The following is a 20,819-nucleotide window of genomic DNA, read 5'->3' on the forward strand; positions in this document are numbered from 1 at the left end:
AATCTCGGAAGTTGCGGGCAGCTGAGTAGCCTCAACCTTTTAGTGATCTTCCGCGGCTAATTAGTAAGAATTTCAGCCTAAGCTCTTTCACTTGGAATTTCCAACAACTAATTGCCTAGTGCTCTAGCGCAACGATGCGCTCTGGCGCAATTAGCGATGAAGTGGAGAGGCTCACTAATCTAGTGGAGAGGCTCACTTTCCTAGTACAGTATTGGTTTTGCCTGCCACCAATGCGGTTGGCGAGAGATACTTTTCTGCATTGAAGCGAATCCAAACATCGATGAGGAACACCACGGGCAGGCTGTCTAAATAATCATCTAATATTACACATATATAAAAATGTTGAAATAGATGCAGAATCAGTTGTGAAAGATTTCTGCCATGGACACATTGACAGAAGAAGAGCTTTCTTAAAAACAAGTGTCAAGCTATAACAATCAATCTTCTATGTACACATGTACATGTATGTTTGTGTTTGCAGGCCAAGTTTGTTGCTCATTGTATTCCTAGGCCATAATTTAAACATAGTAAGTTTTAAGCAGGCCAAGTAGTCTATTTGTTGTCTTTCCCTGGTGCATGTAATATATTGTTTAAACTTATTTCTGTAACTGAAACAGGTGCTCTTAAGTTTAAATTTTAAAAGACGTGTCAAGCTATAATAATTAATCTTCTATGTACACATGTACGTGTATGTTTATGAATGAATACTAGAAATTCCCCTGTCATACAGCCCACGTCCAAAGTGATATTGGAAAAAAGAAAGGGTACTGATGGTTGAGAAATGCAATATTAGCAGTCAAATGGCACTGCAGTGCAGTAGGATAACTGCAATGGTAGCTGTAATGTACTGAGTGTGGGTGTTATTATGTACAACAAACAGCAATAATGAAAGGAAAGGATTATATGTTTATATCTCTCCCCTGCAGTAGGAGAAATGCAATATTAGAAGTAAAATGCACTGATATTATTAGAATAACCAATATTATTAATATAGTAATACAGTAATAATAGAAAACCAATGCGCAATTTTGTTTACATTTCAAAACGTCATAGCTAACAATATCAAGAAGTTGTGATATTTATATAGATTTTTAGAAAATCTATTTAACAAAACTATTTAGAAAAAATAATAATAGTATCATATTACCCATCATCGATGTTGTTAGTGTGACTATAACACTTCAATAGTCATCCAAACTTATAATTAAATATTGTAATAATCTCATAAGAATCGTTAGAAAAAAATATCGTCATTTCCTTTACTTTCACTGCGTTGGACAGCAGTTAGAATACCAAAGTACTCAAAGTGTCTAAAATATCAGTTACTTTGAAATAGGCAAAAATGAAACGATTATATTTCAGTACTTTTACGTTAATTACAGAAACCTTCGGCAATTCGACAATGCTATAGACTGGTGAAATGTGCACGTTATTTTTTTTGTGAAATGCGCACGACTTAAAGGTTCTATTCTCTGTCACTCGGCGTTTCGTTTGCCAGTCTTAATTTTGATAAAAGTAAGGCTTAGCAAGTTTTAATAACGATTTTCAGCCAAATTAATCTGTCTATTTGTGTATAATCCGTTCATATGGGTAAGTTTTAAAATACTGTTGACACTTTTCAAAGACTTGGTAATATATTCAAATAGGTTTATATGTGTTTTGTATCGTTATTATACTTAAACGACTCTACAGAAAAATGGTTAAATTTGTTGATGAGATTTTGGTACAAGGGTTTACGACGTTGTTGATGAATAATTTTCGTAAGTTGTGTGCACATACATTTATCATAAAAACTCTCAAACATTTGCTCCGCTCGTTTGGTCGTGGGATAAATGTAAATATACATATATATGGTTACAACTCAAAACCATGTAACTCTGTAGCTAGCTCTCTTTGCAAGACTTGAAATGACTCACGTTGGCAAGACCTGGATATCCACCTTAAATAATACAAGATACGCTTTAAAATGCTCTAATTTTGCTCTTAATTCTCAAAAACTCAAAGCCAATACGATCCAGGCAGAGGCGGAGCTACAGACACCACCAAAAACATCAGGAGAGGCAATTCCATCCGCCATTCAACACAAGTCACCTGAAGAGTGCACCAGCACGAAACAGACCTGTCGTGACCCAGAATAAAACATCAATCTGGAATAAAGATAAGTAAAATTAACCTATTCCACACTCTAGTTAGTTATATATATATATATATATATATATATATATATATATATATATATATATATGTACATGTATATATACATATATATATGTATATATATACATATATATATATGTATACATATATATATGTATATACATCCATATATATACATATATATATACATATATATATATATATATATATGTATACATATATTTATGTATATATATATTTACGATAATTTAATTAATTTAATTTAAAATAAGTACATCATATAATATTATGTAAGCAACTAAGGTGGATGCAAAAAACTGAATTTGTAAATAATAATTAATATAAAGAGGTTTATGTTGTTATTTTATAGACTAGGAAAATAGCGAGTAGAGAATTAAGCTGGGAAATTTGCAGGTTAAGAGACCGACAGGACGAAAGAGATGTTTGTTTCAACTCAGACTATGTAAAATTTAAACTATCAGCTTTTTTGTACTAGTTTTTATATTCCCCAGCATCTTTAACCCCTAGCCTTTGAGGTATCATAGACTATAGAAATCTTTACTGGGGAAACATTAATGATTCTTTTAACTAGATTATTGGCTCTCTCCACAAAATATTCAATTTTCGCTTTCCATGTCGTTGACGTTGTTTGGCATACAAAGGTCACGAGTTCATCTCTAGGAAGCCATGTTATGGTTGTCGCAATTTAACTCTTTAAAGTGACCAGCGTATTGTTGCATGACTTAAGTACAAGGAGTATATCTTAAGTAGAGGGTTATTCATTGACTGCTAATTTTATAGCCAATAGGGTTTATTCTTTAAAAGTGCGGAGATTAAGGGTCATGTGACAGCAACAGTCTACACATTTTGTGAACATGGTAACGAGACAGACTACATCACAACAATTGGAGTAATTTGGTCGTGAAAGTCATTTACATGAGAAGCGACACAGGTCAATGACAAACACTCAGTTGTGGTATGTAGCTGACTATTACCTGACTCTCTAGAGATCATTGTTGGAGGCAGCACATTATTATCGGCCCATTTCTGGTATGTATGTGTAACTTTTATGGGAATTAATAATTATCAGCAAAAATAATGTTTGTCATTACGCGCTAAACATGAATGAGAAGACAAAAATGAGGAATTGTTGAGTAAGTTGAATAAAGGTATTTTAAAAAGTGGTATTAAAAGTTTAAAACTTGAAAGGTATAAAAGATAGCACTATATTAAATAATCTAATGGTATTGCAGAGGAGTAGGGATAGTGATTGAAGGTTGTAGTAACAGAAGGTTCTTACGTTGCAGAGGAGTAGGGATAGTGTTTGTAGGTTGTAGTAACAGAAGGTTCTTACGTTGCGGAGGAGTAGGGATAGTGATTGTAGGTTGTAGTAACACAAGGTTCCTATGTTGCGGAGGAGTAGGGATAGTGATTGAAGGTTGTAGTAACAGAAGGTTCTTACGTTGCGGAGGAGTAGGGATAGTGATTGTAGGTTGTAGTAACAGAAGGTTCCTATGTTGCGGAGGAGTAGGGATAGTGATTGAAGGTTGTAGTAACAGAAGGTTCTTACGTTGCGGAGGAGTAGGGATAGTGATTGTAGGTTGTAGTAACAGAAGGTTCTTACGTTGCGGAGGAGTAGGGATAGTGATTGTAGGTTGTAGTAACAGAAGGTTCCTATGTTGCGGAGGAGTAGGGATAGTGATTGAAGGTTGTAGTAACAGAAGGTTCTTACGTTGCGGAGGAGTAGGGATAGTGTTTGAAGGTTGTAGTAACAAAAGGTTCCTAAGCTGATAAAATACGACAGTGGATGTAGTGTGTTGGTGTCACGAAATAGAAAATGACGTTTGTCATATGTGTGGAAGGATAAATATGAATATTTTGAACATAAATTATTTTGACCAAAGATTTTGAAGAAATATTTGAAATAGCTTGATGCTTGTGAAAGGATACTGAGGTTGTGAGTGTAACTACTGATGTAATTATAGGTGAATTCTTCTTGTCCTTATCCTTGGGCTATGTATAGCAGAAGAACCTAAGTTAATTGCGGACCACTGTCTATCAATATCAATATGAGCTATATTATAACATTATTTACAAGATCAAACATAAGCAAAATTTATTATTAGTTGAATATTTTTTGTCGCTAATAAACATATTTACATGTAAATATTCTCAAAACAGCTTATGGCCTTGCTCATGACCTTGCTCATGGCCTTGCTCATGACCTTGCTCATGACCTTTCTCATCTTTAGCTGCTCTAAAACTATGAAAGTTGCCAACTTTTTATAATCTTTTGTAATTAACATTCAGATGAAGTCTTGCATACACGGCAATGAAAATCTCTTTCTTTCACTGCCGAGTGAGATGTCTACTCGCTATTCCATTTATGAGCTGTCGAGTGGCTGTGTAGTTAAGTCGTGATTTGTACCTTTTTGGACAAGGGGCATCTGAAGTCACTACTTTCATCTGTACTATAAGTCTGTAGCTGTTTCCAAAGAGTTTTCACGTATTCTCGATGCTGTCACTTTATATTCTGTAACGCATTCGCACTCCGATGAGCTTGGAATCTTTATTCAGTTCCGAGTGTCATAAGTTACCTTCAAGTCTCTTGTAGGGTACTTCCAAGTCTCTAGGGTACTTCCAAGTCTCTAGGTACTTCCAAGTCTCTAGGGTACTTCCGAGTCTTTAGGGTACTTCCGAGTCTCTAGGGTACTTCCGAGTCTTTAGGGTACTTCTGGGTCTCTAGGGTACTTCCGAGTCTTTAGGGTACTTCCGAATCTCTAGGGTACTTCCGAGTCTTTAGGGTACTTCCGAGTCTTTAGGGTACTTCCGAATCTTTAGGGTACTTCTGAGTCTTTAGGGTACTTCCGAGTCTCTAGGGTACTTCCAAGTTTGTAGATTTGAAGTACAAACCCCAAGTTGTAAACTTGGGGTTTGTAGATTTGAACTTGTAACCATGTCTTTGTAAGACATGCTTGATACCACCTCTGAATTTGTGGACATCAGATTTAGCTGTATGGTATTTTCACCCAACTAAGACAGATTTGTTTTTAATACTTCTTTTTAAATAGACTTAATGCTCTGGTATAAGAGACTGTGTAAAAGGTTTAAATAAAATCTATTTATAATTTACATGTCAACTTACACATCTGAGATGCCTGCTTCATATTAATTTATCAGGTTAAAAATCAATTGATACCATCACACCGTTTATATTCAGAGTATCAGAGGTAAATGTTCCAGTCGTATCAAACTGCTAAAAGTTTAGATGAACAGCAATTTCATTGGTATGTTCACTTTTTCTAGGAAAGAAGGTTCATAGTTTGACTTATTAAGTTGTAAACATGGCTGATGGTTATCCTAACACACTGCTAGTTGATTGTATAATAGAGTGTTTCATGGGCTTTTTAATGATGCTGTGTCAATGAAGACTATAAATTGTAGGCAGCCTAGTGTTTTGATTGGATGATTCAAACAACCACCACCAAGCTAAACTTTGCCTGCCCATGTAGCAGACATACTGCAAGTTCAGCCATTGCTTCCTATATGACTAAACAACAAACAATGGCTGTACAACAAACAATACTATTGTTGTACTGTAAACACTGTAGTTATACAGTAAATACTATAGTTATACAGTAATTATTATAGTTATACAGTAAATACTATATTTAGACAATAAATATTATAGTTATACAGTAAATACTATATTTAGACAGTAACTACTATATTTAGACAGTAAATATTATAGTTATACAAAAAATATTATAGTTATACATTAAATACAATATTTAGACAATAAACATTATAGTTATACAGTAAATACTATATTTAGACAATAAACATTATAGTTATACAGTAAATACTATATTTATACAGTAAACACTATATTTAGACAGTAACTATTATATTTAGACAGTAACTACTATATTTAGACAGTAACTACTATATTTATACAGTAAATATAATATTTAGACAGTAAATACTATATTTAGACAGTAACTACTATATTTAGACAGTAAATATAATATTTAGACAGTAACTACTATATTTAGACAGTAACTACTATATTTATACAGTAAATATAATATTTAGACAGTAAATACTATATTTAGACAGTAAAAACTATATTTATACAGTAAATACGACATTTAGATAGTAGCTACTATATTTAGACAGTAAATATTATATTTAGACAGTAACTACTATATTTAGACAGTAAATATTATATTTAGACAGTAACTACTATATTTAGACAGTAACTATTATATTTAGACAGTAAATATTATATTTAGACAGTAAATACTGTATTTAGACAGTAAATATTATATTTAGATAGTAAATACTATATTTATACAGTAAATACTATATTTAGACAGTAACTATTATATTAAGACAGTAAAAATTATATTTAGACAGTAAATACTATATTTAGACAGTAAATCTTATATTTAGACAGTAGCTACTATATTTAGACAGTAACTACTATATTTAGGCAGTAAATACTATATTTAGACAGTAAATAATATATTTAGACAGTAGATATTATATTTAGACAGTAGCTACTATATTTAGACAGTAAATACTATATTTAGACAGCAACTAATATATTTAGACAGTAAAAACTATATTTAGACAGTAACTACTATATTTACACAGTAAATATAATATTTAGACAGTAAATAATATATTTAGACAGTAAATACTATATTTAGACAGTAAATACTATATTTAGACAGTAAATATTATATTTAGACAGTAACTACTATATTTAGACAGTAAATACTATATTTAGACAGTAAATATTATATTTAGACAGTAACTACTATATTTAGACAGTAAGTACTATATTTATACAGTAAATACCATAGTTAGGCAGTAAATACTATATTTAGACAGTAACTACTATGTTTAGACAGTAAATATAATATTTAGACAGTAACTACTATATTTAGACAGTGACTACTATATTTAGACAGTAGTTACTATATTTAGACAGTAAATATTATATTTAGACAGTAAATATTATATTTAGACAGTAAATACTATATTTATACAGTAAATACTATATTTAGACAGTAACTACTACATTTAGACAGCAAATATTATATTTAGACAGCAACTATTATATTTAGACAGTAAAAATTATATTTAGACAGGGAGTAATATCAGTGAGCTGTTATTGTAACCTAACCAGCAAGTATGGTTATAGAAATAAAATTGTTGATCAAGTCTCTATACTAAGACTTCAGTTGTCAGAATCTATGAATAGTATAACTGAAATATTCTTTCCAAATGGGTTTTTTTCTAATAGATAAATTATAATAAATAATAATAAGTATATAATAAATATGTAACAAATAAATAAATACATAATAACAATGACACAGAGTTACTCGAGTCTGTTTTCAACTTCAATCTAGTTTTTTTATATTATTCTTCTGTACTCCATAGTGGAACAAAAACTGTTCATTGTACGCAGCAGATTTGAAAGCATTTCATTGTTTATAGCTTACTCCAAATTGAATGTACTGTTTTTGCTGTTACTAAACCTGTTTAAACCATATGTCTTTGGTAGTATTTACATATGTGTAGCTTAGAGTTTAGTCAAGGAAGCATCTACACGATGAAGGCTAAAATGCCTACTTTATATTCAGAATGCGTGTAGCAGGGTGTTGGGCAGAAGTAAATGAGGACCAACTTGAAGGCTCTCTAACAACACATTGGTGCACTGACTTTGTCTCACACCATTCTCTATGTCATGGACTTTGTTTCAGACCCTTCTGCATGTCTATAATGCTGTGTCGCTGGGCATACAGAGCGCACAAACTAGCATAGATCAGCCCTACTGCTTAGCTTATCGTCTGCAGTAGTGAGCCAAACTAACATAGATCAGCCTAGCTTGTCTTGACAAATTGTTGTTTTTGCGGAGTTGTCCCCCGTTGAGCAGGGCAAGCAAAACAACAGCTTGTCACAAGACGCACTGCACCTGATGCATCAGCTGCACTGAAAGGGAGTTGTTCTCCTTCGTCTATGCGGCCTGGTTGCGATGTTATGTCGGTCGCTCCATCGGTAATCATAACGGATTTAGCTCAAAAATTTATGTAAAAGACAAATATAAGATATAATAAGAAAAAAATAAGATGAAAATGTTTAACCAGAGACCAGACTTTGCGGTAAACTTTAGCAGAACTTAAAAATCAAATAAATTAAACATAAATCAATAAGAACAAATAAAACTGATTGAAACAAAAATACAAATAAAACTGACTAAGCGCACAAATTACAACATGTTTGGCTGCTGTTGTTGCCTAAGTTTTTAAGTTCTAAAGTTTTCTGCAGAGACTGGTCTCTGGTTAAACGTTTCTATCTTATTTTTTTCTACATAAATTTTTGTGCTAAATCCGTTATGATTACCAATGGAGCCACCGACATAACATCGCAGCCAAGCCGCATAGACAGAAGAAAACAAGTCCCTTTCAGTGCAGCTGATGCATCAGGTGCAGTACGTCTTGTGACAAGCTGTTGTGTTGCTCACCCCGCTCGCCGGGGGGGGGTGAGGCAACTCTGCAAAAACAACAGTTTGTCAAGATAGGCTAAGATCAGCCCTACTGTTTGGCTTATCGTCTCCAGTGGTGAGCTAAACTAATTGTATCATAATGTTTCCTGAAAATAATGGCTTCTATATTGTTCTGACTTGTTACCACATTGCCATTTGCTGTTGATCGGCTGTCAACCTCTTGAACTGTTTAGTATCTGTCGCCTGTTAGCTCTAACAAATCAGGTACAAATTGCATCCTTCACATACATATTAATTTGTTTAATTCGTCATCTTTTGCAAATTTTTCAATGACCTACTTTTGTTTCAATTAAACCTTTGTCAGAGCAATGCAAACATTACCAGAAATTTGTTATTGAGTGCAATGCACTTTAATATCTTACTGCAATCTCAATCAATCATTGTGAGCGTCGTAGCAAGACACGCAACGACTTATTGTAACATCTTTTTGTTGATTGGCTGAAAATACTGTGAGATATGAGGACATTACATGTTGTCAAGCAATCCAATGTCGAAATGTAGTAAGGTTGGTATTGATACAGGAAGCTGGCATAGTTGACACAGGAAATGAATAGATATGATCTTATGACATATATTTCAAATTAAATATTCAATTCTGTGTGTTTTCTCCAAAAATATCTCTGCTAGCCACCAAATGTTCACATTTTAATGTTCTCTGTTTCACTAGCAAAATAGCCTCACGCTGTTGATAAAATTTTAATATAAAGAATGTTATATAGCCAGTGTTGCCTCAGCTCCGTATTTAAATTGGCAACAAAACGAGGGCCACTTTCTCTAGTGCCACTCGTCATGAGCCATCTTTGGTGCCACAATAGATAGCACCTGCCAGCAGAGATCAGGAATCAGGCTATAAAATTTCCATTCTCACTTCAGTTAAGTATCACTGAGTAGTAGCTTCTATTCTATTCTGAGCGATCAATAGCCTCTGTTCGGTAACAATTAAATGAATGGAGTACGTGAGCTAACTATATGCTTGCAGCAATGATTGGCTTATAGATGTTTCTTGCTTGATGGCTATCAATACAGCGTATTGCTATTCCTTGAAAAATATCAATACATACCTGTCGGTAGAATCAATGTCTATAGACTATGGTCTATTGTTGCAGTTTTTCTGATTTTGTAATATCTTATACCAGCCAGCGGTCTTGCGCTCAGCTGTATTTGCGTTCAGCCACTGTCTATGTCAAGAGATGGTTGAAAATTAATAGCTATTGTTCCTGTTCTTCCTTGTCTTGGAATGGAGAGTGCTTCTGAACAAACATGTAGATTGTTGTAAAGGTGTCAACTTACATCAAGACTTACACGTAAGAATTATTATAGCTTTGGTTTGTATTTGTATAATAACCTTCATGTTTTTATTATTCTTTCAAATAAATACTTGTAGTTGTAGCCCAATTCTTTTGCGATCAGACAAAAGCATGTGAGTAGATTTAATAGATTATAGCTAGTTACCAAGAAAACAAAATTTGTTTACAAGTTTATTACTACATTTTATACAATTCATGATTTATTCCTGTGTTTCCTGTTTAATGCTATTAATCTACCTACAGCTTTCCTTAATCACATTTATATATAAATGCTTTCTAGTAATTAGGCTTTTCTATTTGTTTTTTAAACTGCTGAATAAGTTCTTTATGATAGTACATTTATATAAGCGTGCGAGTACAGTATGTAATCATAAACCTATGAAAATACAGCTGTTATAATTGTTATAGCTGATATAGCTAATCCAGCTGTAATAGCTGATATAGCTAATCTAGCTGTTATAGCTGATATAGCTAATCTAGCTGTAATAGCTGATATAGCTAATTCAGCTGTAATAGCTGATATAGCTAATCTAGCTGTTATAGCTGATATAGGTGAGATGGCTGATATATGGTTGGTTTTCAGGAACCAACCAAATATCAGCTATATCAGATGGTGTTTTGGGATCAAATGTTTTAACAACTTCGTGGAACGTACAGAGAGTATGTTAAGTTTGGATAAAATTAGCCATAAAATATAGAGAACCTCATAGAGTTTACATGGACTAACAGACAGACACACGGGCAAAGAAATTGTTAATATAGCTTAAAAGGTGTCTATGCTTCCTCCTCGCATTTTTGATTTTTCCTTTTTCATTAAGCCTAACTGCTTGTTTCATTTGTTGCAGTTTACGCATGAGTGTGAGAGAGGAAGCAACTTCACATGGCACTAACCAAATGGGAGTCTCTATTCAGGAAGAGTTAATATCCGAAAAGGGGACGGTTCGAGGTGTGAGGAATCGAGTTCGGACATCCGTTAGCAAGCATGATAATCAACAGGTGGGTGTCATGCTGACCGGCAGGTGGTGTCATGATAATCAACAGGTGGGTGTCATGCTGACCGGCAGGGGGTGTCGTAATGACCGACAGGTGGTGTCATGATAACCGACAGGTGGTGTCATGATGACCGGCAGGGGATTTCATGATGACCGGCAGGTGGTGTCATGATGACTGGCAGAGGGTGTCATAATGACCAGCAAGGGGTTGTCATGATGATCTCGTGATGGCCAGCAGATGAGCGTTATCGAAATCTTTGTTGCATCTAATCCGCAAAATATTGCAGGCCATGAATTTACCGAGAATGGGCAACTGAAAATAGCTTGTCTATATTTAGCCTAATCATACATTTTATCATTTGTCTTGAGCAGGCGCAACGGAGTTGTACTTCAACTAATGTTGGAAGGACCATGATTTAGTTTTGATATAATACTCAGATTACGTATTATATATTTTAACAAGATTGCATAGATTATGAAATAAATACTTCTCAGAGAAAAACTGGTCTTCTTTCATGCCATTGAAAAGATGAAACTGTATATCTGCCTTCTCTCATTTTGTGTAGCTCTGCAAGACCGATGAAGAAGGCAAGATAGTTCTCTACAGTACATCAGTAAGCATCGTTCGCAGTACGTACCAAAACTGCAAAGAAGTTATAAACATCTTGCAGAATCATAGACTTCGCTATGAATTACGGGATGTGAGCAGGAACAGACTCTACCAAGAAGAACTCGAGGGAAGGCTTAATGAGGAGGAGATGACATTACCTCAGCTATTTGCGGGAGGATGGTGGATTGGAGTGAGTGAAACCACTTTAAGTGAAGTGGCTATTCTGTTTTCATAACCCTATTGTTGCCAAAATTGTTGAACACAGGCAGCAGGGCGCCAGAACTAAATATTAATCAGCAGTCTTTTCCAAAAATTCGCTCCGATATCTACTAGTATTCTTTTTTGATATCTACTAGAATTCCTCTCTGATATCTACTGGTATTCCTCTCTGATATCTATTAGTATTCCTCTATAGTATCTACTAGTATTCCTTTCTGATATCTACTAGTATTCCTCTCTGATATCTACTAGTATTCCTTTCTGATATCTACTAGTATTCCTTTCTGATATCTACTAGTATTCCTCTCTGATATCTACTAGTATTTCTCTCTGGTATCTACTAGTATTACTTTCTGGTATCTACTAGTATTCCCCTCTGATATCTACTAATATGTCTCTCTGGTTTTTACTAGTATTCCTTTCTGGTATCTACTAGTATTCCTCTCTGATATCTACTAGTATTCCTCTCTAGTATCTACTGGTATTTCTCTCTGATATCTACTAGTATTCCTCTCTGATATCTACTAGTATTCCTCTCTGATATCTTCTAGTATTTCTCTCTGGTATCTACTAGTATTCCTCTTTGATATTTACTAGTATTCCTCTCTGGTATCTACTAGTATTCCTCTATAGTATCTACTAGTATTCCTTTCTGATATCTACTAGTATTCCTTTCTGATATCTACTAGTATTCCTCTCTGATATCTACTAGTATTCCTCTCTGATATCCACTAGTATTCTTCTCTGGTATCTACTAGTATTACTTTCTAGTATCTACTAATATTCCTCTCTGGTATCTACTAGTATTTCTCTCTGATATCTACTAGTATTACTCTCTGGTATCTACTAGTATTCCTCTCTGGTATCTACTAGTATTTATCTCTGATATTTACTAGTATTCCTCTCTGGTATCTACTGGTATTCCTCTATGGTATCTAACTATCTACCGGTATTCCTTTTTGGCATCTACTAGTATTCTTCTCTGATATATCTACTAGTATTCCTCTCTGAAATCTACTAGTATTTCTCTCTGGTTTTTACTAGTATTCCTCTCTGAGATCTACTGAGAAATTTACTGTGCTTTTGTTTATCCTAACCAATTGCTCATTTATTCACATTTTGGAAAGCTATAATAGATGCCCTTTCTTGGGACTGTTGACTTCTGGCTGTTTCCCAACCTTAAAAACAAAGAAGTAATATTTTGCATCAGATGCCAATAGTTCAGTTTTAGCTATGACCATTTTCTTGAGTTGAGAAGCTGGTCAAGTAGGTGTTACTTGCTGGTGAAAAGAGATTCTTAAGAAGAAGGACTGTGTCTATTCTTTAGCTATCTATTTCTTTGACAACTTAATTACCATAAAATAATAGCATCCCCGTCACAATCTAAAATTGGTTTTAAGATGAGTCAAAGAAATGAAATAATTATGAGTTTCATTCAATTTCCAAAAGAAGTTCCATGCACAAGTTTATGACTTGTTTTGAAAATATTAAAGAGTTCGGAATAGCTTGTTATAATGAAATGTGCTAGAGGTAGTTGCATTTTGCATCATCAATTATGTAATAAGTTCATATAAAAGCAATTATACAGACATGTGTTGATTCTTTCAGGAGTACAAACAAAGAAAACTAGTATAAATAAATGCAAGGCTGGTACTGTAGATATACAATGAATATGTAGATATGTACACGGATATACAATTGAAATCATTGCTTTCATGCACAGCCTCTCATGTGCCATATGTTAGTAAGTATTTGTGAATTTGTGAAGTTTGTGAAGTTTGTGAAGTTAGCAAGAATGTTGTGAATTTGACCATCATGTTCTATATGTCATATTCTATCTATTATTTATGGTCTGTTATGTTATATCTATTATCTATAATATGTTATCTTTTATTTATTATCTTGGATTTGCTATATTCTATTTATTTTCTATGGTCTTTTGTATTCTATATACTATTTATGATCTATAATTGGTAATTATACCCAAACTATTAGATACCATTTGGTACTCATTGAATCTTTCTACCGTACTTTTTGCTCTTTATGCGTTTATTAAGTTCTTCAGTCAAGTCTTGATCTCTACTTTGGTCAACATTTGACTGATGACCTCTGAGGTCTTGACCTCTGCTCATAGTGTTGCCCTCTACTTTGGTTGCTGACTTCTACTCAAGTAATTTCTAAAGAAGTGGTAAGTATTACAAAAACTACAACATTTTTTGTACTTTTGATCAGTACATATTCATCCAATTTCTTTGAAGAATGCAAAGAGAGTTCAAGAACTGAATGAGACTGGAGAGTTGTCACACCTTTTAGAAAACTACCCAGTGAGTTATTTGTTTCTATTTTTGCATTTATTTTGCATTTATATTGCAATGTATATGCATATTGGTAGTTTTACCTATAAAAATTTTTGAGCACGCCTGTTTCAACTAGCTTATGACAGTTTCAGTTCCCCGGATTTACTAAGACTCTGGTAAAATATTTGAGGTTACAATTGCAATCAGATTATTCAGTAGATCCTGAGAGAAAATATTGCCTGCATAACCTTGTATATATATACAAATGTATATTGCCAATGTAGCATTGTAAATATATTGTCCCACGACCAAACAAGCAGGAACGAAGTTTGAGAGTTTTTATGATAAATGCATGTGCACACAACCTACAAAAAATTATTAATCAACTTCAAGGCAAACCCTTGTCTCGAAATCTCATCAACAAATTTAACCATCGCTTTGTAGAGTCATTTAAGTATAATAACGATACAAAACACATATAAGCCTATTTAAATATGTTACCAAGTCTTTGTGAATTGTCGACAGTCTCTTAAAACTTACCCATCTGAACGTAATATACACAAATAGACAGATTTATTTGGCTAAAAATCGTTATTAAAGCTTGCTACCTTACTTTTATCAAAGTTAAGACCGGAAATTGAAACGTCGAGCGACAGAGAATAGAATGATTAAGTCGTGCGCATTTCACGAAAAAATAACGTGCACATTTCACCAGTATATAGCATTGTCGAATTGCAAAAGGTTTCTGTAATTAACATAGGAGTACTTAAATCGTTTCATTTTTGTCTGATTTCAAAGTAACTGACATTTTAGACACTTTTGAGTACTTTGGTATTCTAACTGATGTCCAACGCAGTGTAAGTAAAGGAAATGACGATGATGTTTTTTTCTAACGATTCTTATGAGATTATTACAATATTTAATTATAAGTTTGGATGACTACGGAACAATGACTACGTAGTACAGATTTTCTAAAAACCTATATAAATATCACAACTTCTTGATATTGTTAGCTATGACGTTTTGAAATGTAAACAAAATTGTGCATTGGTTTTATATTATTACTATATTAATAATATTGGTTATTCTAATAATATCAGTGCATTTTACTTCTAATATTGGCCAATATTGCATTTCTCCTATTGCATTGGGGAGAGATATAAACATATAATTTTTTCCTTTCATTATTGCTATTTGTTGTATATAATAACACCCACACCCAGTACATTACAGCTACCATTGCAGTTATCCTATTGCACTGCAGTGCCATTTGACTGCTAATATTGCATTTCTCAACCATCAGTACCCTTTCTTTTTTTCCAATATCTCTTTGGTCGTGGGCTGTATGACAGGGGAATTTCTAGTATAGTATATATATATATATTTTATATACAAAATGTATACAGTAAATATTGCGTTTATAATCTGTAGTGTATGTAATATACATATTGTATAAGACATTTTCTTCCTGTCAATAGTTTTGAAGACAAGAACACTGTTTACATCCTGTTAGGTTTTAGATACCTATTAGCTGAGCATCCCAAACACAGTGCATCATTTTGTATTACTCGTCATCATGCCCCTTTATTTCAGATGGTATACCATCTCTGTCAGGCATATATACCATCTCTGCCAGGGATATATACCATCTCTGTCAGGGATATATACCTTCTCTGTCAGTGATATATACCATCTCTGTCAGGGATATATACCATCTCTGTCAGGGATATACACCATCTCTGTCAGGGATACACCATCTCTGTCAGGGATATATACCATCTCTGTCAGGGATATATACCATCTCTATCATGGATTTATCAACTCTCTGTCAGGAATATATATCATCTAGCATTGAGTAAATAGCCAATAGAAGCTCATGTAAGGTTGTGAAGTGGGAGAAAGCTCACTTCTATGCCATTTTGACAAAGATACACCATCTCTGTCAGGAATATATACCATCTCCGTCAGGGATATATACCATCTTTGTCAGGGATATATACCATATCTGTCAAAGACATACGCCATCTGTGTCAGGGATATATAACATCTCTGTCAGGATATACACCATCTTTGTCAGGGATATACACCATCCCTGACAGAGATACACCATCTCCGTCAGGGATATATACCATCTAGCATTGAGTAAATAGCCAATAGGAGTTCATGTGAGGCTGCGAAGTGCGAGAAAGCTCACCTCTGTGCCATTAGATATCTAGAATAGAAGTAGTTAGAGTATCTCAAAGTTTTGTTAATTTCCCATAAAATTGTTGCATCATCATTATTATGAAGTTAACTGCGGTCTTTGGTTTGATATACAAATTTCCCTTTTATAAATCTACAAATGAGGCCAACAAAGAACGTTTTTATGTTTTTCTTGCTACATGTACTACAATTGGAAGCTTCTTTGATTTTTTCTAACAATGTTAAAAGTTGATTGTACTTGTTTATCTCCAAAGCTTCCTTTGGGCAATTGAGAAATTATTCTGTAATCATGTAGCTTATGTACTGCTATATGTGTAGGACCTGTCATATACGTAACACTGATTAACGTGTTCCTACATAGACCTTTGATATAAAAATGTTCAGTCTCACCTTCTTAGCTCTTAGGGATTGAGCTGTGAGATTATTGACCATTTGAGGCGTAATGTAGGCTGTAATGATTATCTCTTGTTGAACTCGGTATTAATGTAGCAAAGAAGTAAACATGGGAAACTCCATGCAAAACAGAATCACTTTTAGATTTTACAAGTTCAAACGGAAATTTATGTCAACAAAATTACCAGTTGTAAAAATAAAGAAGATCTCTTGTAAAACAAAGCCCCTTATCACAAAATCTCATTTACAATCAACCAGCTGACTGCATCAGACCTTCATTCCTAACTTTTCTTCGGGAGAGCTCTAAGTTTGTTTAGTAATTTTTTTACTTCATTTGTTATTGGCCTTATAAACAGATATTTAACTTGTATTTGTCTTCTCTTTACCTAAAATCAGTTCTCATTGGATTTTAGATTTTCTTTTGAGGAAACAACTCCAAATATTCAAATAAATGTTGTAATGTTTTAGCATTGAAATGTTTTAAAGCACAATTAAAAATCAACTTTGTCGGATGTTCCAGAAGAAATCAATTTAATTGCAAAACTCAAGTAGGCAATACCTAGTGACTTGCCTAAAGGAACTAGCAGCCACTGCTGACTTCTCTTCAGCCCATGTGGTTCCTCTTTAGGGGACAGGGAAATCTTTAATAAAACAATCCCTCTTTAGTTTGCTATGTGGAGCTACTAGAAACTCATAACATGAAGTTAAATGATTCTAATACGTACTTTGTGTGTAAAAACAGCTACATGTTGAAGCAAATATTGATAAATAGTTTGCATGTTGCTTGATTAAACAACGATAAATAATTTGAGTAATTACATATAATATTAATAAACATGTAGCATTAAAACAAATAACTTAAATGGAATTATAAAACCTGTCAAAACTAAACTAATAGGGTAATAAATATTCAAAAAACAGCTTATTTTGCTCCTTTGCCATAGAGACTGTAACTATAAAATAATTTTAAATATATAATAATTATATATTCATAGAATGCAGCTATGTGACATATATAAGTACATAATAATTATATATAAAAAGTCTGGAATAATGTGATACATATAATATATATATTATATATGATACAAGCAAAATGACTGGCGTTGCACGGGTATTAAAAATGGTTTATAAACAGTGGCAGGTAATGTAGTTGCCTGCCACTAGCTATCGGCCTGGCACATTGCCAATAATTAATTTAAGTAAGCTACATGTAGTTTCCGAATTGCTAAACTTACTAATAAGAGACGTGAGAGCAAGCTTTAGTGATGTCGCACATAACCAAACACAAAGTCGCTAAGCGTATTTTAACCAAGATAATGACTCATATTACCTGATGAATCAATTGCATCTCACGTAGCTCAATGGATTAGTTTATTACCTGGTGAATGAGAAGGTTACGAGAACAAATCTTTTGCGATACGATTTTCCATTGCTAGTCTAATTTTTATAGCTGGATCGAATGACAAACAACAAACATTGAGTTTTATATATATAGATCTTTATAGCTAACTTATATAAATTATATAAATTAACGCTATATTATCTTTGTACCAGTATTGTACTTTGTATTTTCTCAGTTCGTACTAACCGTATCATTGCCAAATCATTTTTCATTGTACTCGTAGCAAAACAAACTTAATTTAGGCATTACTTTCTCATTATTTCCCACTTACATTTAAACATTGTTACAGCTGTTTTTTTTCAATTAATTTGACCACAAAGCATTTTTCTCCTGATATAAACTTTGAAAGCTACTGTTGTTTGAAAAAGTTTAAAAGATTTAACAATTGTTTTATTTTTTTTGTTTATTTAAACTGCACAAAACACTTTTCTCATGATATAAAAGTTAGAATGGTAATTGTTATTTGTTAAATAAAAATTATTTTTCTGTGCGATGACTTTTTTATTACCCGGCAACACCGCCCGCTCAACTAGCCCGCTCGCCCGCTCTTATACTTATAAAAAGTATAAGAGGTCAGGCCTACTGCTAGCAACACTCTGGGCTCTGAAAAGTGCAAAGTGTTATAAATAACTAGAGTGTTATAGTAAGTTAAAATTACTTTTTCTACGTCAATGTTTCTCATTGGAGTCACGACAGGTCTGTTTCTCATTGGAGTCACAACAGGTCTGTTTCTCATTGGAGTCACGACAGGTCTGTTTCTCATTGGAGTCACGACAGGTCTGTTTCTCATTGGAGTCACGACAGGTCTGTTTCTCATTGGAGTCACGACAGGTCTGTTTTCCGTTTCTGCACTCTTCAGGTGATAATTTTCTCAAACTATCACCCGATGAGAGCAGACCTGCCCTATGTCTATGTCTGCCCAAAACAGATCTGCCGTAATTAGCCAACAGCCAAGTACTTCCCATATTATATATTATACTATAATTCTCCCTCCACAAAGTTTATTAAGGGCATTTTCTTTATTATTCCTTACGAAACTAGCGTTTTTAGCGATAATATATATTGCTATGTCAACTTTATTTTATAGTGCAATGATAGCTTATGCTGAGATGAGATACAAAATAATCTTCATGAGAAAAGAATCAACTCAAAACTGTTGTTTAGCTGACTTCTGACTTTTGATTTACTCGCTTGTCTATTTATCATATTTGTTGCTTTGCTTAGTTCAAAAAACTTTTACACTAAGCCTAGACAACTATATTAATTGCACTTTTGCACTAAGCATAGGAAACTACCGTATGTTAATTGTCATGTCCTATGGCACACGCTGTCCATCTCTGACATGTTTTTCCAAAAAGAACATAAAGCGGAATTCTGAACATAACTTAATAGTCACCATAAATCCCACGGGCTATAATCCTTCCTGTGCATTCATGATGCTGTACTTCTGGGAGATATCATTTATTGGAAATGTAAAAAAACTGTTATTACTGTTTGTGACGGTCTCAATACTAATGAGAGATGCAATTAGAGGCATGTCTTGTCATCGTTTCTACGCAATTCCATAAATAGTGGTGATGTTGTTAACATAGTTCAACGTGATGTTGTTTACATAGGTCAAGGTTATGTTGTTTACATAGGTCAAGGTGATGTTGGTAACATAGGTCAAGGTGATGTTGGTAACATAGGTCAAGGTGATGTTGGTAACATAGTTCAACGTGATGTTGTTTACATAGGTCAAGGTTATGTTGGTAACATAGGTCAAGGTGATGTTGGTAACATAGGTCAAGGTGATGTTGGTAACATAGGTCAAGGTGATGTTGGTAACATAGGTCAAGGTGATGTTGGTAACATAGGTCAAGGTTATGTTGGTAACATAGGTCAAGGTGATGTTGGTAACATAGGTCAAGGTGATGTTGGTAACATAGGTCAAGGTGATGTTGGTAACATAGTTAACGGTTATATTTTTAAAATAGTTCAAGGTGATGTTGCTCACATTATTCAAGACAATTTTCTCTTACCTAATGTTTTATTTTGCTTTCGAATGTAAAGTAGTCTTGCCATATACAACCTGACCACAGGTTGTCATCGTTTTTCATGTTTCTGAACATACGCCTCAAATTTCAAGTAATTTTCCTACTCACCTTTTGTAAACAGACAACATCAGGGGCTTCATTTAACTCTTTCTACAATTTCTTTTGCAGAAAATAGAACATGTGTCGTTCTATTGTGAAGATTGCGGAGGTTACCGATATGTCCCTTGTCCTAAGTGTCAGGGAACAAAGAAATCTACAATGGTTGACTCAAATTTGACTAGTTTAAGATGCACAAACTGTGACAAACAAGGACTTACTCGTTGTACTTCCTGTCTAGAACAACAAGAATGACATTTAGATTGAATAGTAGCATTCATATAAATGCTAGTTTGAAAGCTTTCAACGAATGTAAATGCTCGCAGGTGCTCACAGGAGCCTGTAGGTGCTTGCAAGTGCTTGCAGGTGCTTGCGTGTACCCTGATTATACTGTATACCCAATTATTTAGCTTTCATTCTGAAATCTACATTTAAGAGTTGTCCTATTCCAGTTTGTAAATTTAGTTATTTCAAGTAGCGCATTAAATTACTCAAATTCATGAGTTAAGTTAATCCAAGCCATGA

The 20,819-nt window shown here is 33.7% G+C and overlaps 1 protein-coding gene across 1 annotated transcript; it reads left to right on the forward strand.

The window, feature by feature from the left end:
- Nucleotides 1-8,566: 8,566 nt before the first annotated feature.
- On the forward strand, nucleotides 8,567-20,562 carry LOC137402550 (glutaredoxin domain-containing cysteine-rich protein CG31559-like). Its single transcript, XM_068089053.1, has 6 exons — nucleotides 8,567-8,657; nucleotides 10,453-10,615; nucleotides 10,890-11,040; nucleotides 11,603-11,836; nucleotides 14,124-14,189; nucleotides 20,367-20,562. Exons 1-6 carry the CDS (start codon nucleotides 8,567-8,569, stop codon nucleotides 20,547-20,549), a joined length of 888 nt encoding a protein of 295 aa, XP_067945154.1. The 3' UTR covers nucleotides 20,550-20,562.
- The last annotated feature ends 257 nt before the right edge of the window (nucleotides 20,563-20,819 follow it).

This window comes from Watersipora subatra, chromosome 8 (assembly GCF_963576615.1).
Source record: "Watersipora subatra chromosome 8, tzWatSuba1.1, whole genome shotgun sequence".
Taxonomy (NCBI): domain Eukaryota; kingdom Metazoa; phylum Bryozoa; class Gymnolaemata; order Cheilostomatida; family Watersiporidae; genus Watersipora; species Watersipora subatra.